The following is a 25,714-nucleotide window of genomic DNA, read 5'->3' as shown; positions in this document are numbered from 1 at the left end:
TTACTGAAAGATACATCTATAAATTAGTCCCGAATTCCGTGCATTTTATTCTCACGTTCTGTAACAAATCACATGCGGTAATGTATAGATGCAAGCAAATGGCTCATATTTAAAACAGAAAGGGCGTCGTCCCCATATGGGTACCTCGACATAGGCCAGCCCACTGGGTTGGGAACGTACGCGGAGTTCAACAGTTGGCCAACAGGCTGTACATTTTGGTAGCCTGTAAAAGCATGGGGAGCCATTGGCGAATTTGGATAAACTAACTCTGGTACTGGGTAAGCAATAAAAGAACTGTGGACAGTGTAACTAGGATCGTGTTTTTTCGATGATTTTCCCTTGTTGGTAATATTAGCAACGCTATGGGCAATGTTCGATGCTGTGCTTGCTGGAGCTCTGACTCGAAGATCGAGCGGGTAATCGGATTCTTCGTGACGTGGTACACTTGGATTTGTTTTCGGAGAAAAACTGCTTTGCTGAGCTAAAGGGTTGTAGTCTTCAGAAGACTCGCCATTATCAAGTGTTTCTGCAGCTAAAGCTAGAGTTGATAAACTGCAGTTGCTTGGTGGTGCATCCAATGACCGGTGAGCATTCGTTCGAGCTCCTGCTTGCTTTGAATCGTTTGCGTTCTGTGGTTTGGCAGTGCGGCTTCGGGCTGGGCTGCCACCAAGGTCCAAGCCATGCTTAATTAACGCGTGTTTCCTTCTGTTGGATTGGCGACGAAACCTTCGCTTGCAACCCGGGCATGGATAAATTGCTTTTATTCGACTATCGTAATTTCCCGGTTCGTTGTCAAATTTTTGTGAAGCTTCGGACGTTGTGCTGAGAGGAGACGACGGTGACACGGATGCTTCATGTTTCTCCTTGACAGCTTTTAAATTAACAAACGGCAACAACCCCTCTGTGACGTCATCATTATCTTTAGTCACTATTTTACGTTTGTTTTTCTTGCTGGTTTCGCACTTTCGGTTCATTTCTGTTTGAAATGTATGGTTAATTGTATACAATACTACTTTAGGCGATCGTATATGCAATAAGCTTCTCTGTAAAACTATCACATGCAAAAGCGCAAAACCTCTTTTCAATTAATCAAGTGATTAAACTGACGTGCGCGCACTGCTGTGTATGGTATATGAATCCTGGTTAAATCACTTCAGAAGAATCCTTCTTCGGGCACCTGGTTAGCGCCAGTGTGTAAACACAGTGTTATATAGAAATAGCGAGTACTGTGAAGTATGGATTGTGAAAAGCGAGAGGATGTAATTGACAGGACGTTAACAGACGTTGTGCAACTCGCTAGATTTAAAGACAAGAAAAAAGTTTTGATTAACATTTCGACCACACAAACTAACACTACTGCATTTCAACAATAGGTCTTTGTTTAAATCTTTATCTTATTAGATTACGCGCGGGTAAAACTTGTTATTCGTTGATAGTGGATTGTAAATAAGGTCCACCAAAAAATCGTGCTGTTATCGGTGGCTATAAGCTTTGCTATAAGTTTGAAAACTTTCTTATTAACGATTACCTGGTACCTCTTTTACTGTTTTAGAACCATTATGTTGCTATTTTTACTAAAATACGAGTATAATACCCATTACATTAGGTTTTAAAAGCTTCTGGCTTGAATGTGATCTAATAAATTGAATCGATTTAATTAACGATAGTATATAGTGAAATAGTAAATGAATTGTGTTACGAGTGAGCGAAAAGTCATAATGTGCTGGTCAATGTACAATGTACAACATCAGTGGCTCCATGGAAAATCACACTGGCAAATACAAATTCGGAAAAATCTATATAGTCATTATATATATAGTAAATAGAGTTGTGTTTCAAACTTCATAAAAATACCCAGACACATGTGGTATGCATTTTAAGCCTTTCGCAAATGGTTTCTATACTTTAGTTTTTATTTGTAATAACATGTTTTTACCTTGAGGTTTGTGCCACCTTTTATGGGAGGCTAAGTTGGCTGGGCAACCGAAGACTTTCCCACATTCTGAACATTCGTATTTCACGTTCACCATTCGTGCGCATTTATGGCGGGCTAATGACAAACAGTCACCGTAAGATGCGCAGCAAAGTCGGCAGGTAAACTTGGACGAATCTGGGTTAAAAGATTATTCGATATTATTCGCTGCTATTGTTAGGGGGGGTAGTATATAGTAGGGTGGGGGAAGACAGGACAACAAAATATCCTAATCTTGTTTTAAACAAATAACAACGGTCTGTGGAAGTCGTGAGGAAACGGTTTTAAATTTATTTGAGTGTTCTTTGTTAATACCAAATGAGACGAGAAATAGGAATTAAAAAGTGTCCCGTCTTCCCCCACCCTGCTGCTACAAAGAATTGATCCCAAAATATGACGTAGATTTTAATTAAAACAGAGTAACGTCTGCGATTTGCTGAGACTTCACGCCAGTAGGGTTATTACGTTCTATAAAGTAGGGTGGGTTAGTACGAGATACCGTTAGCGCACCTGAAACCCACATTTCCTAATCGTGTTTATACCAATTAACAGCGTTTTAGAGTCGTACCAAATGGCACGAAAAAAGAGAATGTCCTATCTTACCCCACCCCACCATTCGTCGTTTTTTTTTCCAGAATATCACTTCGACATTATTATTGATTCCACCACTTTGATGTTGGCAAATTTAGCGTTAAATGTGGAATCAACAGAATCAAAAGTAAATTTTAAAAACCAAAATTTTGCAAAGTATGAAAGAAGCGTTTTTTTTGTTGATGATAAAAAATACGTAGTGTTTTAAAAAAAATCAAACAGTCTCACTTTCTGTTGTTGCTGTCGATGAGACTGTGTCAACTGACACGTTTGTAGATTTCATTCTTTCATCGTTCCGGTGTGTATTGTCTTTGTTGAATTGTTCAGCTGGTAGAATCCGAATACCTGACAACGATAAATATTAAATTCAAAGTTAAAAAAACCCTGCCTGCAAATGATAGAAGCATTGAGAACAGATTTATTTTACGTCGAAATTAATGTAATTTATTTAGGACCCTCAGAAAACTGCACAATCCCCACCTAATACTGGCGACGTATTTTCTTCGTCTGTACTTATTGTCTGCTTTACACTCCGTCTCTTGCGAGTTGATTTTTCATGAGTTTCGTCACATACATTCAACTTTTCACTGACTTCTTTGTCTGGATTGTTTTTATTGGTTCGCAGTTCATCTTCAACCGCTGCAGTGTCTGGTTCTTGTGCCTTGATATCTTGCGTGTGAGGAATAGAAGAATTATCTTGCTTTGCTTCAGTTTCATCGTTACTGCTCGATCTGTACCCGGAATCCGGTGAGCCAGCCTCATTTAAATACATATTTGCTTTCACTTACTAATCCAAACGACAATCTGGCATAACTACGTGCGTTTGACTCGTATAGTTTCAATTTATAGCAAGCGCGTTGTTTCCTGAAAAAGGGAACCAGTGATCGTAATCTGTTCGAACGTCTAAACGCTTTTAGACCCCTGCTAGATGTCGCTCTGACGCACTAATGTGCAGTAAACACGCCTCAAACCTGACGCAGGAATGTTAGCCTACCTTGAAACAAACAGCCGACAATGTCGCGATAAGTCTGCGACGTTTGCCACCGCTGTGGTGTCAAAAGGGAGCAGTGTAGCGGCATAATTTAGTCCCACTATTATTATCTTCGGCCGCCTACCATCTGCCGCTTCAGCGCGCCATTAAGCTTGGTTAAGTAATCGTGTTACTTGGCGGAATACAAGCGTGGTGCGTCGTGTGCCGGTTGTGTATATTAGCAGAAACCATAATAAACGTCAGTGTAACGTTATTTCCATATTTCGATTGTTTTTAACACTACACCTAATGATGACAAACGTCATTTTTTATTTCTTTCCTGAAGTAAACGATGCACTCGGAAATGCAAACCCATTTTTGTTTTTAAAATACAACGGACACCAACAAGTGCTAGAATATAGGCCAAATTTGTTCAACCCGGGCAAGCACTGTTTCTAGCAGACGCTAAATTGTAGGAAAGACAGCTGCCGACTCCGGGAACTTGTTCGTTTTTGAAAAGTGCATTAAACCGTAGCTTATTTAACCGGGTAAGTACGGCAGATGGTTAGCATGTAAATCCCGCGACGTGTTTTCTCCTGCCGCCTTTGTGGTTGGATGGGACGACCCGGGGTCGATTGTATTCTCATGGGTTTGACGCGCGGGGCGGCGAGGTGAAGTTAGCCTACCCTTATTTGAGCTGAATCAAATCAATTACAACAGGTAAATTGGAATGAAATTAGACACGTCAAAATTCGTTAAAAATAAAAACTGTGATGCAATCGAATTCTTATGTTTTTTAGTGCAACACATTCAACCATAGTTATGGCCACATTCGCGAGGAATAGTCTACCCGTTGCCTTCTAAAACGCCATGTGTATCCTTAAACGTTATTTTAACTTGAATATTTAACCTATAGTTTGTAGTGTGGCGATAGGGCATACCTAAAGCAAGCACTTCTATATAGCTCAAGTTTAAACGTGTACGGATTTCCACTCAAAGCAGAGTGTTTCTGCTTCGTGGACGTGAAACAGCAGCAGATGGTTTGTGCTCATTAAGGTGTTTGCCGAGCCACCCTGGCGCGTCCGTGGGAGTGCGTTATCACGGCACGCGAACAGATGCAAACAAAACCTCAGGCCGCGATTTGCTACTAGCGAGCTCGGGTCATTGATTTAAAAAAACGACGTCGTTTAAAATACGACACATCAGCGATCCCTTTTCTTTGTATAAGCAAATCTTTGGCCGATTTAACAACAATAAATAATTACCTAGTGCTGATCGACATTACCTCTAACTATAATTAACTCTCGTATGTTCAGGTCATCATCGCAATACCGTGGAAACAACTGTAAATATTATTACTCGTAAAAAATCTCTTGTTCGGGATTCCCATTTCTTGTTTGTAAATCATGTTTATACTTAGATAAATGAATTTTCATGTAGCCTACCTCATGCTTTCTGCCAGTAGAATGCATGTCGTCTCGGTGGATCACAATAAGCGAATGTGGCAGCATTATTATTTTAATATTATATAGTGCCGTGTATACAACGCGGTTAAAATTCGTGGGCGAACTATAACTCTACATAGAGCATGTTGAAAGAGCAAATATATACAAAGAAATACTGAGCTCGTGATAAATAATCTTTAAGAAGCACACGACAATTAAAAAAGGAAGATTGAGACATGAACTATGTTGAATGGAATTAGCATCAACGTTATGGATTAGTACACATCGAGATTACTTCAAATCGATATCGATTGGGCGCCACACACACTATCGCCGTGATTGATATTACGTTCGAATCGGGCCAGCCGAATTTCAGAGACTGATTTCTGCGATTTTGGTCGGTACGGAATGTTGGCATTGCGGGGCTTGCACCTTAGAACGCTCATATCGACTTGCGCTGCAGCGGTTCAGAATTTGAGGCAATTATTGCTGCTATGGGGTAGTGGGTAGGAATGTAGGGGGGTCGGGGGCTTCTCGTATATCGGGGATGTCCCTAGCGGCTAAATGGGGCTGCGAGCCCCCGCCAAAATTGCGTGGCAGTAAATTGGACCGGAATGATAAATGCGACTTCAGGGAGGACGGTTTTTGTGGGGTGCGGTTGGTGGGTTGGGATGAAGGGGCGGAGGAGGAGAGGGGGGTGTGTGGAAGTTTCAATGAATGACGGGTGGTGGTGTTAATGTTGGTGGGTCGTGTTAATGACGTCATGTAGGATTTATTGCTTCGTTGTATGGTAGGCGGTGGTTCGATGGTTGGGGTGGGGTGGTGGCTGGACTGAGTCGTATCTGGAATAACAGATGTGTTTAATTAATTAAAACAGAAGTTTAAGTTCATTAGGGTCACGAGACACTTCAATTTCCTGGATCTGTTTGCGGTAGACAGCATTTACAACAAAACAATATTTTACTATTTAGTATTCACACAAAACATGTTCACAAGTTATTGTTAATTATTGAAGTTTAGCAGACAACTGGATGCTTTCAACTGCACAATTCAATGAAGTAATTACTTAAGTAAAGTATATGGCAAATTGAACTACCTGAGTGAGTTGTATTGAAGGCAGAAGCGTGTTGGATGTTTTTCACATAACTAGCAAAGCTATGATGTTCGTGGTCGGGCGTCGAGTTATTGTTGTTTGAATTTAACTGCGAACTATCAAAGCCTGGAGGTCCCGACGGTGGTGTAGGGGCAGATGAGAGTTGTATTGTATCTGTTGCATGGCTGGTTGTTGATTGCTTAGTGGAGGCGTCGGGATTCGAACCTAGGCCCTGTGGAACAGGTGAAAATAACCGGGCACTGTAATCTTCAAATGTACGGTCGTCTTTAAACTGTTCGATGATCTGACGAAGGTAACGGGTTCGTTCTTCGTAACTGAAGATATGGTTAAGGAAAATAGGAGGCTACGTCCTATAACAGTTGTTGTGTCAAATTGTCTTATATATATATATAGTAGGTTGGGGGAAGATAGGACACCTTATCATTCTATTTTCTTGTTGGCTTGTTGCATTTGGTAGTAAACAAAGAACATTCAAAGAATTAGAAAACCGTATCCTCACGACTCCCATAGACTATTGTTAATTGTTTAAAACACGATCAAGATATTTAAATATTATGTGCTAAAGGTGTCCCAACTTTCCCATCCCCACTATAATTATATTTATACTTTATTTATTTTTTCATTCCGAGGTATGTTAGTAACTTTATTTCATGGAATCGCATAAAACTACTTTTAAACTATGTTTACATATCGGAAAATACGTTTATATAAACCGCGCACAATACAAGTTTACAGTGGGCACCTGTGGCCTCACTTATAACATGCGTTGTGGAATCACGGTTGAAACACGGTCGCCTTATTCTACATCCTATACTTGTGACTGTTTTTTTTTTAAAGTCAAAAAGTAAATTAGGCTATATCTAGTTATAATAGACTGTTCAGCTTCCATTAAAGGATACAATGGTTGGTAGAGAGATATTTGAGATCGTTTAGCTCTGCCAGCATTGATTGCAGTCTCACGAACCAACACAGGCAGCACACGAGCGTTAACGATTGCGCCATCGAATAACGGGCCGAAATAAGGAACCTGTCACGAACGTGGAACATAAATTATAACGCGGAACTATTTTTATGGATATTGAATTTGTAAATTAAATAACATAAAAACGTAAAGGATGTGTCGAAAATTTTGTGGATTTTTGCGTAACTTCCTTGTGTACAATGTTTAGAAAGAATTTTTGCTTTCATATCCTACACAAGTAGCAGTATTTGCATAAAACTGTAACTTAACTTTAACACTTTTCATATTTTTGTTTAAAAAATATTTATAAAAAACTGCTAACTAAAAACGTAAAAAAAATCGAAATTATTTTAAATAAGCAACCTTAACCCACCTCTGGTTTTTTAATTATTTGCACCCGAAATAACCCGTGACGTAACGGGTAGATGACGATAACTACGTCACCAAACTCAGTTGGAATGATACCACGTCTGTAATCTCTGTGATGTTCTGACCATACTATGTGAACTTCATCGTTACCAAGGTGTTTTAACTATGGGGGTATATAAAGTTTTATTATAGTAGGCCAAAGTAGGATGGGGTAAAACGGGACACCTCTTCATTATATTTTTCCGTCCCATTTGGTAGTAAACAAAAAACATATATAAATAATTTTAAACTATATCCTCACGACTCCCGTAGACTGTTGGTAATTGTTTAAAACACGATCATGATATTTGCATATCATATTTCCCGCCTTCCCCACGCTACTATAGGTAACTATTTCTTTTCGGAAAACAATCATTGTAACACGGGTGTCTAAATGTGTAACTTTGTGAGTAATTGTTTTTGAAATCTTTATTTTTTTGGTGTAAAGCAAAATTTTAAAACAGCTGACCAGAGTCGACTAGTTTTAACCGGTCCATACTGGAATATATTCCAATTCATTACCTTGACGTTTCTTGCAGTTACATTAGTCGATGGGAACCGTGTAGCAACATGAAATATAACTTCCAACGTCGATGTTGCATAGTAGGGAGCACTTTTACCTGTGCTCCCATCGCTTTGCAACTTACCACTGAAACCACAGTGGACTTTCAGATCAACCTGTGACAACAACGAACGTTTAAAATATGAATTTAGGAGCGCGTAGCAACCGGAATAATACTGCAGTGAGTTGGGTTAAGGTGGTCTATGTTTTCATTCGTTTTGCCCGTCGATTGCATAGGAAAAAATGGTATCTTCATGACCCTTTAGAATAGCATTTTCCATTGTAAAAAACGCCATTATGAAATAAGGAACATTATGCGCAAATGTATCCATTTTATCTTAAATTACTACTGTTACTCATCTCTTTGATTACAAACGAAGATTAAACTAATAAAAACAAAACAAAAAAACATAACGAAAAAAAACACCTTTTCATTTTAAAAATCGTTGCCCTTGTTGTTGTATTAACGTTTGTATTATTCAGTTCCCTCGCTTAGTTGGCCAATAAAAGTTAATTTACGATCGACGATGCCACGCGAGGATATGCATTACTTATGTTTTAATCAAATAGAGTTGTGTTATGAGCGTTGTGGTGGTCGTAAGCAATAAAACATAACCTTGTTTCATAATTGGAGTCGATTAAAGTGAGTAACGTAATGCTTGCGAATTGCGACGTGTGTGCACTGACCAATGTTATTCTATTCAACATAGGACTGAGTTGGTGGCAATGCTTCGTATATTGGAATGTATTAACATGCACGGTAAACTACTTCGACCCAATATTGAAATATTCAAACGCCTTTTACTGCATGTACGAAGTCCAAATCATGTATATGCACAATTAGTAATTATATGTGTTTTGTACCGAATGTACAACATCAAAATTACTTTCTTGTCAATATAACAAGCTTCTAATCGTATTTAACCATTAAATAAGTTTATTTATCTTTTTAATCAGACAGAAGAATAGAAATTACAGGGAAACGACAGTCGTAAAACATGTAATGGATAAAAACATATATCTACATAATTACTTTACCTCCCATCCCAACCCTGCTACAAAATCTTCATAATCTTTGCTGCCTCCAGTGTTGGATAAAATGGATAGTTTATCTTCTTGACCAGATGCTATGTAAAGTACCGCTACCTTGTGTGTTTCTCGACTGTGGGGTATATGGTGGGATAAAAGAAAGTTCGGCTAATTCTGCATATTGTTTCTACATAATAAATATTAAAATATTAGTGTGCTATATTTATTGTTCATGTACAAATAGTAAACTTTTAAAGTTTCATTGCTTGTACTGAGTAACCATTGAAATAGTGAATCATTCCTTTATCCTTACATAGTGTCTGAACCCAAGAGTTATTACATAGGTTTCTTATTTCATACATCATATGCCCACTTAAAAGTAACCACTAACCATGAGCATAGTTTTATAAATTTCTAGGTAGTTGTTTTTGACATTTTTTTCGATATAATTAAAAATTAAGAAAACCCGTTAGTGACCACTTGTGTTGTAGCTATAACTGTTACTGTTTTGCCCAAAACAAACATTCAACAATGTTCGCAAATAAGAAGCTTACCAGTGCCTTGAGTCAAGGTTTTTTAATTCTCGCAGCAAACGTTCGTTCTTCTTCAGCAGATGTACACGACCACGATTGTCACGTGATAAGAAACCTAACTGTGCGCAAACCAACCTTGCTAGATGGAAGGGTAGGGGGTTGGTGGCTGGTGGTGGGGGGTGGACTGCTTTACCTTGCCAACTGTGGTTTGTAATGGTTAGTTTAACCTAAAATTATTCATTAAAAAGGAAGTAAAATTCAAATTTTAAGCTGTACTGTATGGTTTAATACAGCAGTTATTACATAAAAGTTATAGCACACTTAGATTATTTGGATCTGTTCCTGGCACACTCAAATTTTGTTACAATAAACATCTTATAGTAGGATGGGGTAAGATGGGACACCTTCAGCACATGATATCCAAATATCCTGATCGTGTTTTAAACAATTAACAACAGTCTACGGGAGTCATGAAGATACAATTTTAGAATTCTTTGTATGTTCTTTGTTTACTACCAAATGGGACGAGAAAATAGAATGATAAGGTGTTCCATCTTCCCCGACCTACTATAATTACAAAAAGTTTTTGGCACCAAGTTTAAAAATCCTGATTAGCCGTTTAAATGTACTGTCTAATGTTAAAAAACCAGACTTTAAATTATTATTGAATGGTGAACAATGTAGAGTCATAACACATACACAACATACACTGTACCTTGTAGCACTTGAATTTTCACTGTAACTTTTACCAAGTTGTTGGTGATGATGTAATATTTGTTTAATTGCAGCAGCTTCAATATCTTGGCTCAACACAGAAGGTGGGGGACTGTATGTGTTTAATGGGATTCCTATTCGACTCTGACATTCGGGGCTTGACCAACCAATGTATTGAAGCAGCTGATTAAAAAAGTCATTCATTTTATTGGTTTTCCAGTTGTTTATATAGTTTGCCAATTTTTTTGATGGAAAAAATGTGTTCGTGTATGTTCAACTATTAAAGTAATAACAAAGAAGAGATTCTTTTTAACAAAAAAAATACTTTTAGATTTTTATTTTTGTACTTATAAAATAAAATTTAATTTAAAACTGGATAAAATTGGTAATATCATTAGTCAAATGGCTTTTTACCTTTTGTGTAAAATGTCACAGCCAGTTTAAATAGGTTTGCAGATTAATGGTTAAGTGGGGTTACATTTCTTAAAAAATGACAACACAGTTTGTTACTGTTTGTATTGCCTATTTAAAACAAAGTTGTTGATTTACTTAGCAGTTAAAATAACAATTATTGAGAACAAGTTAAATCATTAGAAAACATTTCAATCTTAAAAAAGGCGAAATCAAAAATTTAATTTCAATTTTTCAAAAAACTTTTAACATGCACATTATATGTATAAAACTCACTGTATCAAGTTTGTCAGTGTTGGCTGATGGTTCTTCAGATTTGTTATAGATTGGCATTTCAGCGTAGGTAACTTTACACTTCCTACCTTCCTCATGCTTTGCATAATCAAGATAAGACTGACAGTGAGCATCAGCTGACTGCCTGATGTCAGATGCTAATGTTGACAGGGGCTCACACTTAACTAAAAAGAAAAAAATATTGGTAAAGTGTTTAAAGGAGAATCGCATGGATAAAATGGAGAATTAGAATTAGAAAGTTTTAGGATGAGTTTATCTTTTGTAGAAATAGTTGATATATTTGTTTAAATATATCAATGAGGAAACAAATGTAAATCTACAATATCACATTTTTCGTTAAATTTATGGCAATTTTTGAATTTATACTATCTAATCTTTTTTCCTGTTGTTAACCATGCAGTAACAACCTAAGTGTTTAAATAACTGCACAAAATTGGCATACAACCCAGAACACATTACATGCGTACCTTAAGACCACACCATACAAAATAATCATCATAAACAACAAAAACCTACCAGGTTTATTCCTTTCTTCCACATCAGCTGGTCCGTATAACAACGACCAATCCCAGCAGTACTTGCCACCCCCGTCCCTCATAATAAACCTCACACATCTATTAGAACTACGCATATCGTGTCTTGCTCCTTCACCGGGTTTGTCTGTCTGTAAAGTAGAAAAAAAGGTAATTGCTCGTTCTTGAAATAGATATAATAGTTAAACTAAAAATAGTCAAGTACGGTGGGGTAAAATAATCTATGTTTTTATTCTTTATTATCTTCCTATTTGAAAATAAATAAATATTATTTACAGAATAATATAACAGTACATGGTTAAAAACAAGGTTGAGAAATATGGGTTATTATCAGAAGATTCTAGATATGACTAAATATTCTAAAAGTTCCAACTAAATAAGCTGTATAGTCAAAATGTAATGCACCATAATGTTAAAGTGTATGTTTTGTAGTTATTATAAAGTTGTACTTACTTTAAAAAGTTTACCAGCCAATATAATACAGTACTTGTCAAATCAGAACAAACCTAATACTGTTAACTAATTTAACTTTATAAGTGCTTGGTTTAGATAAATAATGACTATGATTCACTTACTTCTGCTGGTATTTCCACCAATGACATGAGACAAGTATCATTGTAGATGAGAAACTGTGATAAAAATTTCTTGTTAGGTCAAATCAAACTTGTTTACAAATACAATTAAGTTGTGTTTACAAATGTATTTATAATTATAATTGCTATTAAAATATGCTGTTAAAATGAGATAGTTTTCTTGATATATGAATGTTACAAAAATGGAATTTATACACCATTTTCTGGTCAGATCATTTTTAATAAAATTAATCAGTATATAAAAAGCAATGGAGAACTCCCCTAAACACTTAATACGATGAGTCATAGCCTTAGAGCTGATATATACAAATCTAAAACACATGTAAACAAGCATACACACTTGCACATTAGGTGAGTTGAATAGTTTCGCAGATAATTCATCTGGTGTGTCTTCCCCATCGTGATGTTCACTTACACGACACGCAAGTAACGAACAACCACGTGCGAGGGGGAAGTGTCCAAGGTGGTTGGTGAGGTGGGAGAGGACTGTGTGGGCTGCGAGACTTACTGCACCATCTCGACCTGCCATAACAATATGGTCGGTTATAATGCATTGGGTCAGGACTTCTTAAACAAGCTGTATAACTTTTCATTTAGTAGTGTGGGGTAAGAAGGTTCTTGATTTCATTTCCTTTCTTGTCTCATTTGGTAAAAAACAAAGAATATTTATATAATTATTAATTATACAATCGTGACACCACATCCCTAAAAGAGTGTTGTTATTTGTCCAAACAAGATCAAGAAACACAGGATTTTATGTGCTAATTGTATCCCATCTTACTCCGTAGTACTATGTTGCCACTTTATTCTATTCTATGTGGGTGAGGGCCTGCAGCCCGCTTCACCATGGGATCTGATATTTAGACCAGAGTTGGCCCATATCCCAAACACCCTCAGTCCTAGGGTGGAACGCACCAGATATTGAGGCATATTACTCCCCTAAAGGTAGGTGGTGACTAGCGCTTATTGGTAATGGATAAGAGATTTTCTCCTAACGGGAAAGTTTTTTGCAAAAAATGTATTACAAAATATATGTCAATTGAACAATTAAGAAATTAAAAGAGATATCATATTTCTGCATTAATGATACATTTTAAATCCACCCACCTAACTTCACAGTGTTGTTCCTTGGTACATTAAGTTTTGGTCGTCCTGAGAAACCTGTAGGAGCTTCTTGAACTTTATCAAGTTGAAGATTTGGGTCGAAATCTTGAGAAGCCAGGTCAGATAAACTGTAGCTGTGTTTTGCACTGTGACCTGGCTTGCCCAGTGCAGCTGTCTGTAATGCCTTAAACAAATATAGAACTATGAGAATGTGGTTTTAGATCAATTTAACAGTCAGAAAACAGTTTTGTAATGCCCAAATAAATTTGGGGCAAGGATATCAGTTTACAAATTTACAGTTAAAAATTAAAGTTTTATTAAAAACTAAGCATTTCCCAACTTCTTACCTCCTAACCAATAACCCCAGTCTTAATCCTACAGCTCCCAAATCCTAGGTTTTGTAACTTTTGTTCAAATATTATGTTCAACTTGCATTACCCTAATAAAAAAAATACCATACTTCACTCAGACAAAAATGTTTGAACTATTATTTTGAAAAAGTTAACATTTTGTTTTTAAGTATCGGTCATATAATAAAAAAAAACAATAAACTGAATAACTTAGCACAAGATCTTTACCTTGAAAACAGTTCGTATCAATCTTTTATCGCTCTCAGCACCATAAGTATCAGTAAGTAACTCGAGTGGGACAGCCATGCACCAATCCAATATACATAGTAGTAAGGACACCAGTAACTGTGGGAATGTAATGACAATTTATAAAATATAATGATGATATTGTATATTAAATACTACATTATTACTCATTAGTAAAAGACAATGAGAAAATATTACATGTCACAAAAAAAGATTATTTTGTGTTGCCTACTTCATAATTGCTAAATTTAAAAAACCAAGAAAATCAAAGTGAAACAGTATATTTCTTAAACTAAATATCCACTAGAATAGATAATGCGAACATTTACAAACACCTCACATTTCAATTATTCACATGAAAAACATACCTGTCGACCAGAGTCTGTGTTTTTCGCTTCTGTACCGTTTAAAAGAGCAGATACTGTTAATGACATAACCTGAATAATAAAAACATGGAGTTTATCACCTCCCACAATGCCTAGAACATACACAACAAAGACATTACTGCTATTATTATCATAAATTTTAATATGTTATAGGACTGTTATTGTAATTCAAATACCAGGTTGTAACATTTCTCATTCAATTAAACCACTATAGTCACATAGACTCACCTCTATAATACGAGACGGCATCTCTGGCATATTTTCCATCAATTCTTTGCTGCAATGTGTCAGTAAGTGGAGTTGTGTGCATGCGACACTTGCCACAGTTCGGTTGTTGAACTAAAGTTAACAAAAGTTACAACTTTCTTTGCAACCCTTTATATAAAGCAGAACTTTACCTTTAATGAAACAAGCAGCACATTTATTGCTTCTTTGACTCTAGAATGCCTCGTGTGGCATGTTGTGAGTTCCTCATAAAGCCACACACCTGTGCTAGAGAGCGCCACACATCTGGCAGCAGCAGAAGGCTCTTTCTTTCCAGATGTTAGAAGAGCTTCAACCACATAATCCTAAAACAACAAATAATTAATAGTAAATACATTAAAGTCATATAACCCAGAAATTATAACCTAAAAATAAAGAAGGTGTGGGGCAAATTCATTGAAAATGCATGAAAACATACATTGTAATAAAAAAAACAATTTATATACAAAATTAAGTCAAGACAAATGCAGTTGCCCACTAAGGAGCTAAAAAAACTAATATTTTTCAAATCCAATGTTTAGAGTTACACAAATGGTATAAACGCATGCATACAATAGTTGCAAAATACCTTCACATTATTGCAGATGGTTACAGAAGGCTCAGTAACATCAGGTTTAAGAACAGGAATGTTGTGATACAGATTGGGAAAACACAAAGTTGAACCTAATATGGTTTGAGCTTCAACACGAGGTGCCTGTGTAATAAACGGTGTAAAGTTTGAAAAAGTTACATCACAAATATTTTATAATATACATATCTATATATACATATATGTTTGACCAAGTAAAAACCATTTTTAAGGGGGGGGGGGGGAATATACATATAAAAAAAAACTATACAAGTTGTATTTTGAAAAAATGTAGCTATATATGAAAACATTTCCTGAATTAGATAGTGTACTGTTACTGGGTATTTGGGTAATGAGCCAACTTGGGCCTAAATCCCCGGTCCCCTGGCATGGTTCACTGTAGAATTTTACTTAAATGAAGATAAAGTATAGAAAAATAAAAAGGTTACCTTTGACACTTGTCATAATGAAAATATTTCAATACATAAAACACTGTATAAAAAATATAACATATATTATTATTTTAATCTATGTGTTCAGCTGTACACCACGCACCAAATAGTAAACCTATTGTCCCAATACACCCAGTTAAATAAACATATCGATTGAACTGGTACTACCAAATCTGTTTAGTGTGACAAAATACATTAAATCAAATTTTATACATATAATATATATTCCAACAAATAACAGTGAAATTAGTTGCAATGACATTTAAATACTTTTTGGATTTTGAAGTTCAGCAATGTGTCAAAGTGGTTAGTGCCCCTGGCTGTAACCCAGAGGTAATGGATTCAAGGCTCGGCGCTACTACCATTATTGGCGTATGTGTTTTTAGCATGACAATTAGGGACAATTGCTCCAACCCAGTGGTCATTAATGGGTTGTACAAATTATCAGTCATAAATAATAAAAATTCACCTAAAATAATCACCCACAAAGTAACCTACATGGTAACTCGTAAGCTGGCACGAGGTATAAAATATGACACTAGTGTTGAAGCATGCTGTTTCCCGCCCGCGAGGATAAAGTAAGTTACATTCATTCAAGTGTTTGCTCAATAAGACTGAACACAACAAATTGAAAAACACAAGTTACCTTTAAATCTTGTGAAGCAGCAACAGCATGACAAGCATAGATAAAATCTAACAGAAGTAAACTTGAAGCTTGAAGGCATGAAGGAAAATATTGAGAACAACTTCTAACAATTTCATTCACAATATCCTGTGCATATTTCATTTCATTAGGTTTATTATTATTATTATTCCGTGTGGGTGAGGTCCGTGAGGACCTGGGATAGGGGCCAGACTTGGCCCCTTTTTTCTTAGGTTTAATAAAGGTGAACAAAATAATACATTTTATATGGAAAATACTATGGCGTTTTATATATTGTTTTGTACATAACAACGAACCCTTTTAAAAATATTTTTTTGTTTATTCATGAAAATCTATAATGATCCAATATGGCATATATTTTGTCTTGGCAAATTGGCACTTTTCCTAAAAAATATTTTGATGCAAAACAAATATGTACATATAAATAGATATTATGATGCTGTGATCTGGAGTATATGACTTATGATTTAGACTTACGTTATCAGGAGAATGAAGACCATGATGCAACACTGCGTAAAATTGTGAAAGATGTTCGGGTTCAAGTGGGGTGTCATGTTCCCGTTGTAACGTCATCTTACACAGCAGTTCATAAGCATGAAGCTTTCCACCTTTGTGGGTATCAGGGATTGCCATGGTAGCCTGGTCAATGAAAGTTTTATTACGAATCATTATTCAGTGTTATAATGTATGCATGGCCGTCTGTATAGTTCATTTTGTATAGTAGGGTGGGGGAAGATGGGACACCGTTTTATTCTATTTTTTTGTCCCAATTGGTAGTAAACAAAGAGCATTTAAAGAATTATTAAACCGTATGCTCACGACTTCCATAAACCGTTGTTAATTGTTTAAAAAACGATCAGGATATTTGGAAATTATGTGCCAAAGGTGTCCCATCTTCCCCCACCCTACTATATAGTGTATATAGTAGGGTGGTCTATGTTTTTCTCCTTTTTTATCGACCCAGAACACAAACAAATTTGGCAGTACTCAAAGCATATTTACAGAATTAAATAAACATAATATCCTCACGGTTCTAAAAAGGCTTTATTTTGTTAATCTGAAAAAAAAAACAACATCACAACATATTCGATATTATGTGATAATGGTACTGCTATGTAGAAGTTTAAAGAAAAACTAAGTTCCAAAAAAATCACTGGGTTTTACTTCTTTTAAACACTCATTACATTATAAAATGTAAAGCACCACTAATTAAAACTCAATCCCATTATCGTGCATTGCAATTTGTAGAAATAATTAAACTTCAATGCAATATACAATAACTTATATGTGTTTTAACATGTCAAAAGCTATATAAATACGACCAACTGGTAAACACCATTTGGTGGTTAGTTACAAACACAATGCAACAGGAAGCACAAACTGCATTGAACTAAACGTTTATGAACTTTTTTAACATAAAAAAAAAGAATTTAACCTATTTTTATAAAAGTATGAATATCTCATGTAAATAATAACAACTGCTTGTAATGCCTGTTGGAAATAGATCGGTATATGGAAATAGATCGGCACAGACAATTAAACATAGCATTTTAAATTTAGACTAATAAACATTGAAATTCCAAAACATGAATAACACATTCTAATTTACAACTGGACAATGATCATTAACTTAAACAGTGAAATATATGCCTTGATCTGCATGTGTACATTCTGCTAGATTCATAACAATGTACTGCAAATTTTCACACAACAAAGGTTTAATAAAAATCATAAATTCCTTTTAACCTGGCGTATTGGAACAAATAATAACTAACTGATAAATTCCTTCTACTAAACTAAACTAACACGTATTTCTTTTACAAAGCAGGCATAAACTAACCACTATTCACACAAATCTGCATAAACAGATTCCACCATTTGAATACATTGTTAACTTCAGACCACAAAACCTAACCAATACTTTTGTATACATACACACATACTGAAGAACGTGTATTTACTCATAGCTCCCAGGAAGCCAACAAACAACAATTAAGCACATGAGTGCCATGCGACTTATATAATGAATATGAATTAACAATGGTGTATCTAAATGAACACGGTATTATTTAAATCACCTTAAACCCCCAAGGAGCAAGTATTCTTAATGGTGGGACAAGTTCACTCTCTTCAACTTCGCGTGTCTCGCTTGGTATTCCAATGTTTTGTCGCATCTGTGGAAATATCGCACATTAGATAGGTTACATAACTACAACATGGATTTTACTTAGACAATGTTTAATTGGAAAAGACAGGTTTAATTAAACAGTTTATACCAAATACACAGTTAAAAGCTGTGATGTACATCATTGTACAGTGACCAAAATGGCAAGCGGGATAATAAAAAAATACCTCTTTCACATAAAAAAACAGTAATACAAACTTTTATAAAAAAAAGTTTTCTAACTATGAGACATACATATAGTTGCATTATTCATATATTTCTGTCAACGCTACATTTTCAATAATATCATTTGCTTCTCTACGAGCGATCGAAGTTCGATTTCCTCTCGACATTCTTGGAAAGAAAAAAGCTGGAGTCCCTGGTTTTTTATCGGGTAACGGAAGATCGGTAAGAACATCATTAGCCGCACTTTCCCCTGCCTCCTCTGAGAAAACTGCATCAGGAAGATCTAATTGATCATCGACGTATGTCCGGTCATAGTTTGAAGAGTGTGATCTTGATATTGGTATATTGATATCAACTCTTGCACTCGGCTCTGTCTTTCCTGTTTTCCCACCAAGTAATGATGAAGCACTGACCGAAGTAGGTATGGGCTTTATATTCTCATCTTCGCTGTAGTTAAGACTTGAGTTACTGAATAGAGATCTTATCCTTTTCTTCATGGCAGCTTTACTTTGCTAGCATCCTCACTGAAAGCTACTTGAGTTTTCACTTTGTGGTAATGTTGTAGCATGGGTATTGATTGGTAATGTAAACACACTGTAGAATCAATACATTCAATGACTTTAACATTGCAGGCTAAGACCTTGAAAGTTAATTCTATAATTAGCGTTAGAATATTACACTGCACCTCACTGCAAAATCCTCACTCAAACCTGTCACCTTAACATTATACTGCATTTAACAATGGAAAATCAATGCAGCTCCCACACACATGATATCCTTACCATGCTACTGCATATATAATCAATGGTAGCGTAACTCACTACATATGCATGTAATATACAAGTATAGTTAATGATTAATACTTTCTAACTGGTACACCATATCACCAATGTTGTATTAACATAACAGAGCACATGATATATTCAACACTAAACGCGTCACAGACCAAATCCACAATTCCTTCCTGCTCATTTAGGTTTCAACCCACCTCAGGTTGGATGTTAGCAACTAATACAAGTAAATCTAGTATTCACAGTTAATTAGGCTCTTATTATAAATAAATAATCGGATTCATGTTGAGTAATTCAATTGATAAAAGTTACTTTGCATAAAACTCGTATTCAGTTTTAAGACTTTTTTAAAGTTAAATATTAGAAGCAGTTATTTATGATAATAGGTCAACTATGGCCTAAATCCAAGGTTGCAAGGCATGGCTTGCTATAGATTAAATAAAGGTTCAAAAGTTAGAAAAGCGTATAGGAGTTAACATATTTGATGGGGTGTTAAGGCCTTTGACTGTATTGATTAAATCAGTAGTACAATCTGGATTTCAAATACATCTTCATTATCAATATTAGTAGTAACTGGAATTTTTTTATTTTTTAAGTACCTGTGTTATTTATTATAATTTAATTTTTACTAACCATATATAAGTAAATGGCTAGTCTGGTAAAAATATGTAAATTGTATTAAACCTACATTTTATATGCCATGGCACAACAATTTGTATCTTTTTACTAAAAGAGCCTTTTCAAGTATCTATATATGATTAGTAAGTAATAGAATATCAATTATAATAACACAGGTATTAGGTAAGAAAAACATTGTCTGTTTCTCTGTGTATTTATTTGGTAAACAACTTATGTTTTTAACACACAAGCCTAATTAGTGGTTATTTTTAGTGCATAAAATGGAATAGTTTAAATGAAAAATAAAAAAAAACTGACCAAACCAACTGTTATTTTACAAGTCATACCTACAATTGTGGTTGATTCATACAATATGTATGTTGTTATATATACTGACCTACTATTTTAAACAATATTACTCAGCTTGTGAAAGCTTGGTGACTGTAAGGTGTGATTAATAGTAAATTAGTAATGTACCTTTAATATAATGATTTTAGTAAGATGCTTAAACAAATATATTATTTATGGACAGAAAACGTGACTTTGTCAGAACGAAGAACGAGTTCGCAGAAATAGTTGCAGATGGAGTCCACCGGTCGAGAATCAGGACAGAAAACGAGACTTAGTTGAAACATGAATAAAGAACTTCACTACCGCGTGCACGTTACTTCCGGGCTACACGGTTGTTGGGGTAATGAGCCAAATCTGACCTAAATCCCAGGTCCTCACAGACCTCACCCATACAGAATAGAAACAAAAAATACTTCTGCCATGCACTTTAAATAGCAGACAATTTGGATTATGTCTGTCGTTCATTTTAAAACCTAATATTTTGTAATAAACAGATTGCTAAAAACTGCAACAAATAAAGTATTAGTATACTATTAGCATTAAAACAAAAAATATCCCCACAAACTCCAGTCTAAGCCGACCCCCTACTACCTTGCTGGTTTCACTAAAGATGCAAAAAGCTATCCTTGTTACAATGTACTTTTTACATGATCAAATGGGCTTAAAATATGTGTTATATTTTACATAATCAAAATTTTTTTAACATTTTACATGATCCGAATGCCTCTAAAATATTTTCCTAAAGTCTTAAATACATCTAACGTTTCTACTAACTTTGAACAGTATGCCCCACAGTTCCAGCAGATAATCAAATACAAGTTCATGTATTAATCCATCCTCTATTTTATTGATATCGCCCATTATCCCAAGCAACCTTCTCCACAGAGCAACAGCAACATCAGGAAACCATCCAGTTTTTTTCCCACCAGCCATAATGCTGCAGTTTTCTAATCCATTGTGGTGTGAGGTATCTGGAATACATGTTTTACAGTTTAAGTTATTTACCAAAAACACAAAATAAAATGACAAGGAAAATACTGCAGTGTTTATTGCTTCTTTGACTCTGAGTACCTTGTGTGGCTAGCTGTGAGCTCTTTATAACACGATTGTGCTAAAGAGCGCCACAAATAGTGCAGTGGCCACACGCCTGTGCTAGAGAGCACCAAACATAGTGCAGTGGCCACACAGCTGTGCTAGAGAGCACCACACATAGTGCAAGGGAAAATAAAGCAGGGATTAATTTTCAGAATTCTAGGCCTCGAAGTTCAGTTAAGTTATAAGCTTCCTTAAATTAATAGATGACAGTTTCTATACTTATAATTGGACCACGTATCCAGGTGACTGACTAAGCCCAGGAGTTCCGAAACTGCTCTCAATTTGGTTAAGAAAGATTTTGCATTTAAATAATCAAATAAGAAGCATATCTAACATAAATCACATACTACAGTATCTAACAAATGGGATAAACGGGTGTGTTTGTCCACTTAGTGGAAATGAACCAAATGTTTGGCCAAGTCAACAATAATATTCTTGCAGGTTTAAATATTCATTTCTGTTACCCGTTGTTTTATGAAGAGATTCATCAAATGTTGAGTCTTCAAGTGTGTTTGCTTGTTTCACTTCTGTGGAATATTATTTTAAATAATATAAATAGTTTGTTAAAATATTTAGACACAAATTGAATGAAGTTAAAACTATGGAGAGTTTCTACTAATCTACATACACAAAAACTCAAGCGTGTTTTGAATAGAAATAACACATTAAAGTAATCCATTATTTAATAAAAAACTTATACATTGTATGATAGCAAACTGTAAAAAAAACAGACAAATGATGTTTTCCTTATTAAAAGTGCAAACTATGGAAAATATATACAAGACAAAGAAGTTGATTACCATACATGGGTGATAAATCAATTACTTGCTCACCGATTTGAGGTGTGCTGCAGTGTTGAAGCAAAATATCTTCAGTGGATGTTGCGAGGAGGTCTTCCTCAGGAGTTTCCTCTTGCTCATGTGCATCTGTGTCCACATCCATCTCGTAAGTCTCCACGGAAACCACATCTTCTGCTCCAGAGTGAACAATCTTTGTGACTTTAAGATGTTGGATGGTGTCATCACTTTTTTCAAAGGAGTCATCCGCATCATGAGGAGCAACATCCGATGGAAGAGATGAAGTGAACACTGGAGTGTGCTGTTCTCCCATCAGTAATTCATTAGAGCCAGCGTCACTGAAATTTCAGGTACAAAAGTTTTTATACAGAAAAAATGCTTTTATATTTTTGTTAAAATCTTTGATAAAAGTCCAAGCAAAGTTAAAAACTTTATAAAACTACAATCACTTGCCCTTTTTTTACGAATAGAACACATGAAACATAATAAAATTGCACAGTATTTTATAAAAGTGTAAAGAGAGATATCCCTTACTTAAAGTAACTGAAATAGGACCTCACAGTACAAATGTATTTGTCCTTGAAATCAAATTTGAAAAAGACTTTAGGAATAAAGGTACTAAGCAAAAGATTTAAAAACTAGTAACAATCTTTATTAGGGAAAATAATAACTACCTTAGTTGTTTTTGATGAAATTCTGAAGTTGGAGAATTTAAATCTTGACCTGAACTGTTAGAAGCTCCATCTTCTGTGGAGTTAATGGTATGAAAAAATGTTCAAATTTATCCGTAATGTTAATCAGTTAACAAATTAACTATAATAAATCAATGAGTTTTAAATTAAGATTAATTGGTCTAGTTTAGTGACACCCCATGCAAAAATCAAAATTAGCTGGTTAACTAAAAATCTGCTCATACCATTTTCACAACAAAAACACCACAAAAAACAACAAAATTAATGACGGCTTATTTATTATTGGTTAAGAATAAAAACAACAAAAAATAAAAAAGGGTTAGTTTTGATTGACCCACTAAAAACACTGGTAGCAGTTCTGCTGCAAATAATTCACTGAAATAACAGTTATTTTTCAAGCTGGCCAGTTTTCCCTTAAAAGAAAATAAATCTTTTTGGGGAACACTGTAGCCACATTATGTAGGGTGAGGCGTGTGGATTAGTGAGTGCTGTGTGTGCATGCAAACCAGGCAAGTGTGCATGAGCCATGCATCACGTGTGCGTGCCACATCATTCGCACATAACTCACCGTGTAAATCAGGGTTACTTGGTGTCAAGTTAGTGGTGCAAGTGTGGGGAGGGGGGGTTAGGTCGGGGCACGAGGATTTGAGGGGCTGGGTGGGGCTGAGGGTCATTGGGGGCGGGTAAGTAGGGGTCAGGTCGCTTATAACTGAGGAGTCGTCACTGGGTGAGGTAGGTTGGGGGTTGTTTAAATTTGGTGACAGGTAGTTGATGTCAAATAAATTAACATTTGAGGGGAGAGCTACTCGAGCTGGGATGGCAGGAGGAGAGTGGGATAATGGAAGAGAAAGAGGGGAGGAGGGGTGATGAAGGGGGTCGGTGACGAAGTCTTCGGAGTTGAAACCGTGCGATTGCACTGGGTTTCCAACGCCTGGCGATAACATAAATATTGTGACTTACTGATGGAGGTATTAAACAAAGTATGTATGTGCATGGATGGTAAAATTATTAACTTAAGTATGTTGTGCATGATGATGGTGATCTTTGGTTTGGATCTTGCTGCAGACTCAAGCGTCAAGTCCATTTAAAAACAGAGTTTTATTGTGTTTTAACTCCAAAAAAATACCCTAACATTTAGCATCTGAGTATGGTGTTTACCCAACGTTTTTGTGATCATTTTGAATTTTTAAACTAACCAAACATTACATTTTATGCCTAACAAATCTCTTCTAGCAAATTCAATAAAAATGTATGAGATTTCAATTATGCCTGGCAGCTTAATTTATTAACCCCTGTTAAAAAACAGTAATTTTAAAAATATTTTACTATTGATATAAATAATTTATGATTTGTGATTTAGTAATAGCATGCCCTTGATCTGTTGTTATATGAAGCTCAAAAATATTTGTCATCGTCCATCACCAATATTTACTTAAATGAATTAATATGATTTCTATCACCAACTTACCAACAGTGATGCCATTCGCTGCAAGGCTTGTGTAGTTAGATGCTTCATGGAGCACATTTATATCTTCAGTTGAAAATCGGTCAACACTGGAGTTTTCAGTTTGTTTGTCTTCTGTATGTGATGTAATAACAAGAATTTTAATTAAGGTTATGGGAAAACATTTGTTAAAAAAACTCTTGTAATATATTATGCAGTAACTTTAAGATATATTAGGGTGGGAAAAGATAGGACACCTTTTATTCGATTTTCTCGTCTCACCTGGAAGTAAACAAAGAACATTAAAAGAATTATAATGTCATATCCTCACAACTTCCATAGACAGTTGTTAATTGTTTAAAACACGATCAGGATATTTAAATATTGTGAATAGGGCTGTGGAAAAGTTAACGGTTAACCGGTTAACCGAACCTATTCGGTTAACCGCTAACGAAAAGTTCAAGTCGTTAACCGAACTATGACGTCATAGGGCATAAACGTATATCAATATCTGTCTTATTTACACGAAAGGCACGTGTTCGTGTTCGTTGATTGTTGTTTTGCAATAAGACAGAGTGCGTAGGGACGCTGTTGCTTTGATCGTGCCCTACAACGGCGATTACGCCATCAATCTTGATTGTTAATACCGCAGGCTAACTAGTTTTGCAACATTATATTGGTGTAATACACAACTTAAATTTTTCCTCAGCCAAGCAGCGTGTTTATTACGAAAAAGCAGGCATTCACACGTGGATTCATTGCATCATAATAGCGATTGTTTGACCTGGCAATTGATTACGACATAATAGCAATTCACACGTTAATAACTGCGTCATAATTGCAATTCACACGTTGATTATTTAGCCGGTAGGTGCTTTAAAACAGGTTTGAATACGAATAAGAAAGCATTACTTTAAAGTTAAGAACGTTTGCCCGTGTATTGCAAGCATAGTCCATACGTTCATCGTAAAGTTGCCTTTAAATTCGCGAAAGAAAAGCGATAAACAAGACGCTTTTATTAGGATTACACTTGTATCGGTTAACCGGTTAACCGGTTAAAACTGAACGGTTAACGGTTAAACAAAAATAGGGAAAATCCACAGCCCTAATTGTGAAGGTGTCCAATCTTTACCCACAGTACTTTAATTCTATTTTATAAAAATCTGACTCCCTGAATATAGAATAGAAAGCAGGAAAAACAGCCCAAGCTAGCTAATGTACCTTGAATATGTTCCCATGGATTCCAGTCAGCATCAATGGCAGCTGAATCTTGACTGTGTATACTTACAACCTCCCCCTTCTTTTAAACAAGGAAATAAAATATAAAACAAGGTATTTACTTTCATGTTATATCAATATCTACAATTACTTTACTTATTGTTTTAAAAGACATCATATAGTAGGGTGGGGGA

General features: G+C 35.5%; 2 protein-coding genes and 1 long non-coding RNA gene across 5 annotated transcripts in view; 1 reads left to right on the top strand and 2 right to left on the bottom strand.

Moving 5' to 3' along the window:
• Positions 1-23: 23 nt before the first annotated feature.
• LOC149736359 (uncharacterized) lies at positions 24-3,335 on the bottom strand. The gene is made up of 4 exons (XM_089877472.1): positions 3,044-3,335; positions 2,792-2,908; positions 1,937-2,110; positions 24-976 (listed from the first exon to the last, which is right to left on the bottom strand). Exons 1-4 carry the CDS (start codon positions 3,333-3,335, stop codon positions 69-71), a joined length of 1,491 nt encoding a protein of 496 aa, XP_089733598.1. The 3' UTR covers positions 24-68.
• On the top strand, positions 1,953-10,598 carry LOC149736358 (uncharacterized). The gene is made up of 3 exons (XR_016384977.1): positions 1,953-2,094; positions 2,525-9,801; positions 10,374-10,598. It is a non-coding gene; the product is annotated as an uncharacterized LOC149736358 (long non-coding RNA).
• LOC149736357 (ral GTPase-activating protein subunit alpha-1-like) overlaps positions 5,034-25,714 on the bottom strand; it is a 31,585-nt gene continuing 10,904 nt past the window's right edge. For 2 of the 3 annotated variants that reach the window (XM_089877458.1, XM_089877459.1), the window contains 28 exons: positions 25,524-25,602; positions 24,327-24,437; positions 23,427-23,789; positions 22,841-22,913; positions 22,203-22,504; positions 21,834-21,896; positions 21,049-21,245; positions 18,243-18,338; positions 16,642-16,803; positions 16,147-16,272; positions 15,049-15,174; positions 14,615-14,785; positions 14,445-14,555; positions 14,199-14,267; positions 13,813-13,929; positions 13,238-13,418; positions 12,471-12,652; positions 12,113-12,166; positions 11,521-11,668; positions 10,987-11,168; positions 10,301-10,482; positions 9,607-9,786; positions 9,062-9,185; positions 7,984-8,139; positions 7,427-7,585; positions 6,992-7,119; positions 6,075-6,406; positions 5,034-5,820 (listed from right to left, as the gene is read on the bottom strand). In XM_089877458.1, the coding sequence (XP_089733584.1) occupies positions 5,471-5,820; positions 6,075-6,406; positions 6,992-7,119; positions 7,427-7,585; positions 7,984-8,139; positions 9,062-9,185; positions 9,607-9,786; positions 10,301-10,482; positions 10,987-11,168; positions 11,521-11,668; positions 12,113-12,166; positions 12,471-12,652; positions 13,238-13,418; positions 13,813-13,929; positions 14,199-14,267; positions 14,445-14,555; positions 14,615-14,785; positions 15,049-15,174; positions 16,147-16,272; positions 16,642-16,803; positions 18,243-18,338; positions 21,049-21,245; positions 21,834-21,896; positions 22,203-22,504; positions 22,841-22,913; positions 23,427-23,789; positions 24,327-24,437; positions 25,524-25,602 (4,524 nt within the window). In that variant the 3' untranslated portion in view covers positions 5,034-5,470. The remainder of the gene's footprint in view (positions 5,821-6,074; positions 6,407-6,991; positions 7,120-7,426; positions 7,586-7,983; positions 8,140-9,061; positions 9,186-9,606; positions 9,787-10,300; positions 10,483-10,986; positions 11,169-11,520; positions 11,669-12,112; positions 12,167-12,470; positions 12,653-13,237; positions 13,419-13,812; positions 13,930-14,198; positions 14,268-14,444; positions 14,556-14,614; positions 14,786-15,048; positions 15,175-16,146; positions 16,273-16,641; positions 16,804-18,242; positions 18,339-21,048; positions 21,246-21,833; positions 21,897-22,202; positions 22,505-22,840; positions 22,914-23,426; positions 23,790-24,326; positions 24,438-25,523; positions 25,603-25,714) is intronic. The other variant, XM_089877461.1, reaches the window with a different exon arrangement.

Source organism: Ciona robusta, chromosome 4, assembly GCF_009617815.1.
Source record: "Ciona robusta chromosome 4, ASM961781v2".
In the NCBI taxonomy this organism is placed as follows: Eukaryota; Metazoa; Chordata; class Ascidiacea; order Phlebobranchia; family Cionidae; genus Ciona; species Ciona robusta.
Note: the sequence above shows the minus strand (reverse complement) of the source record. Positions and strands in the feature narration are given on the sequence as shown.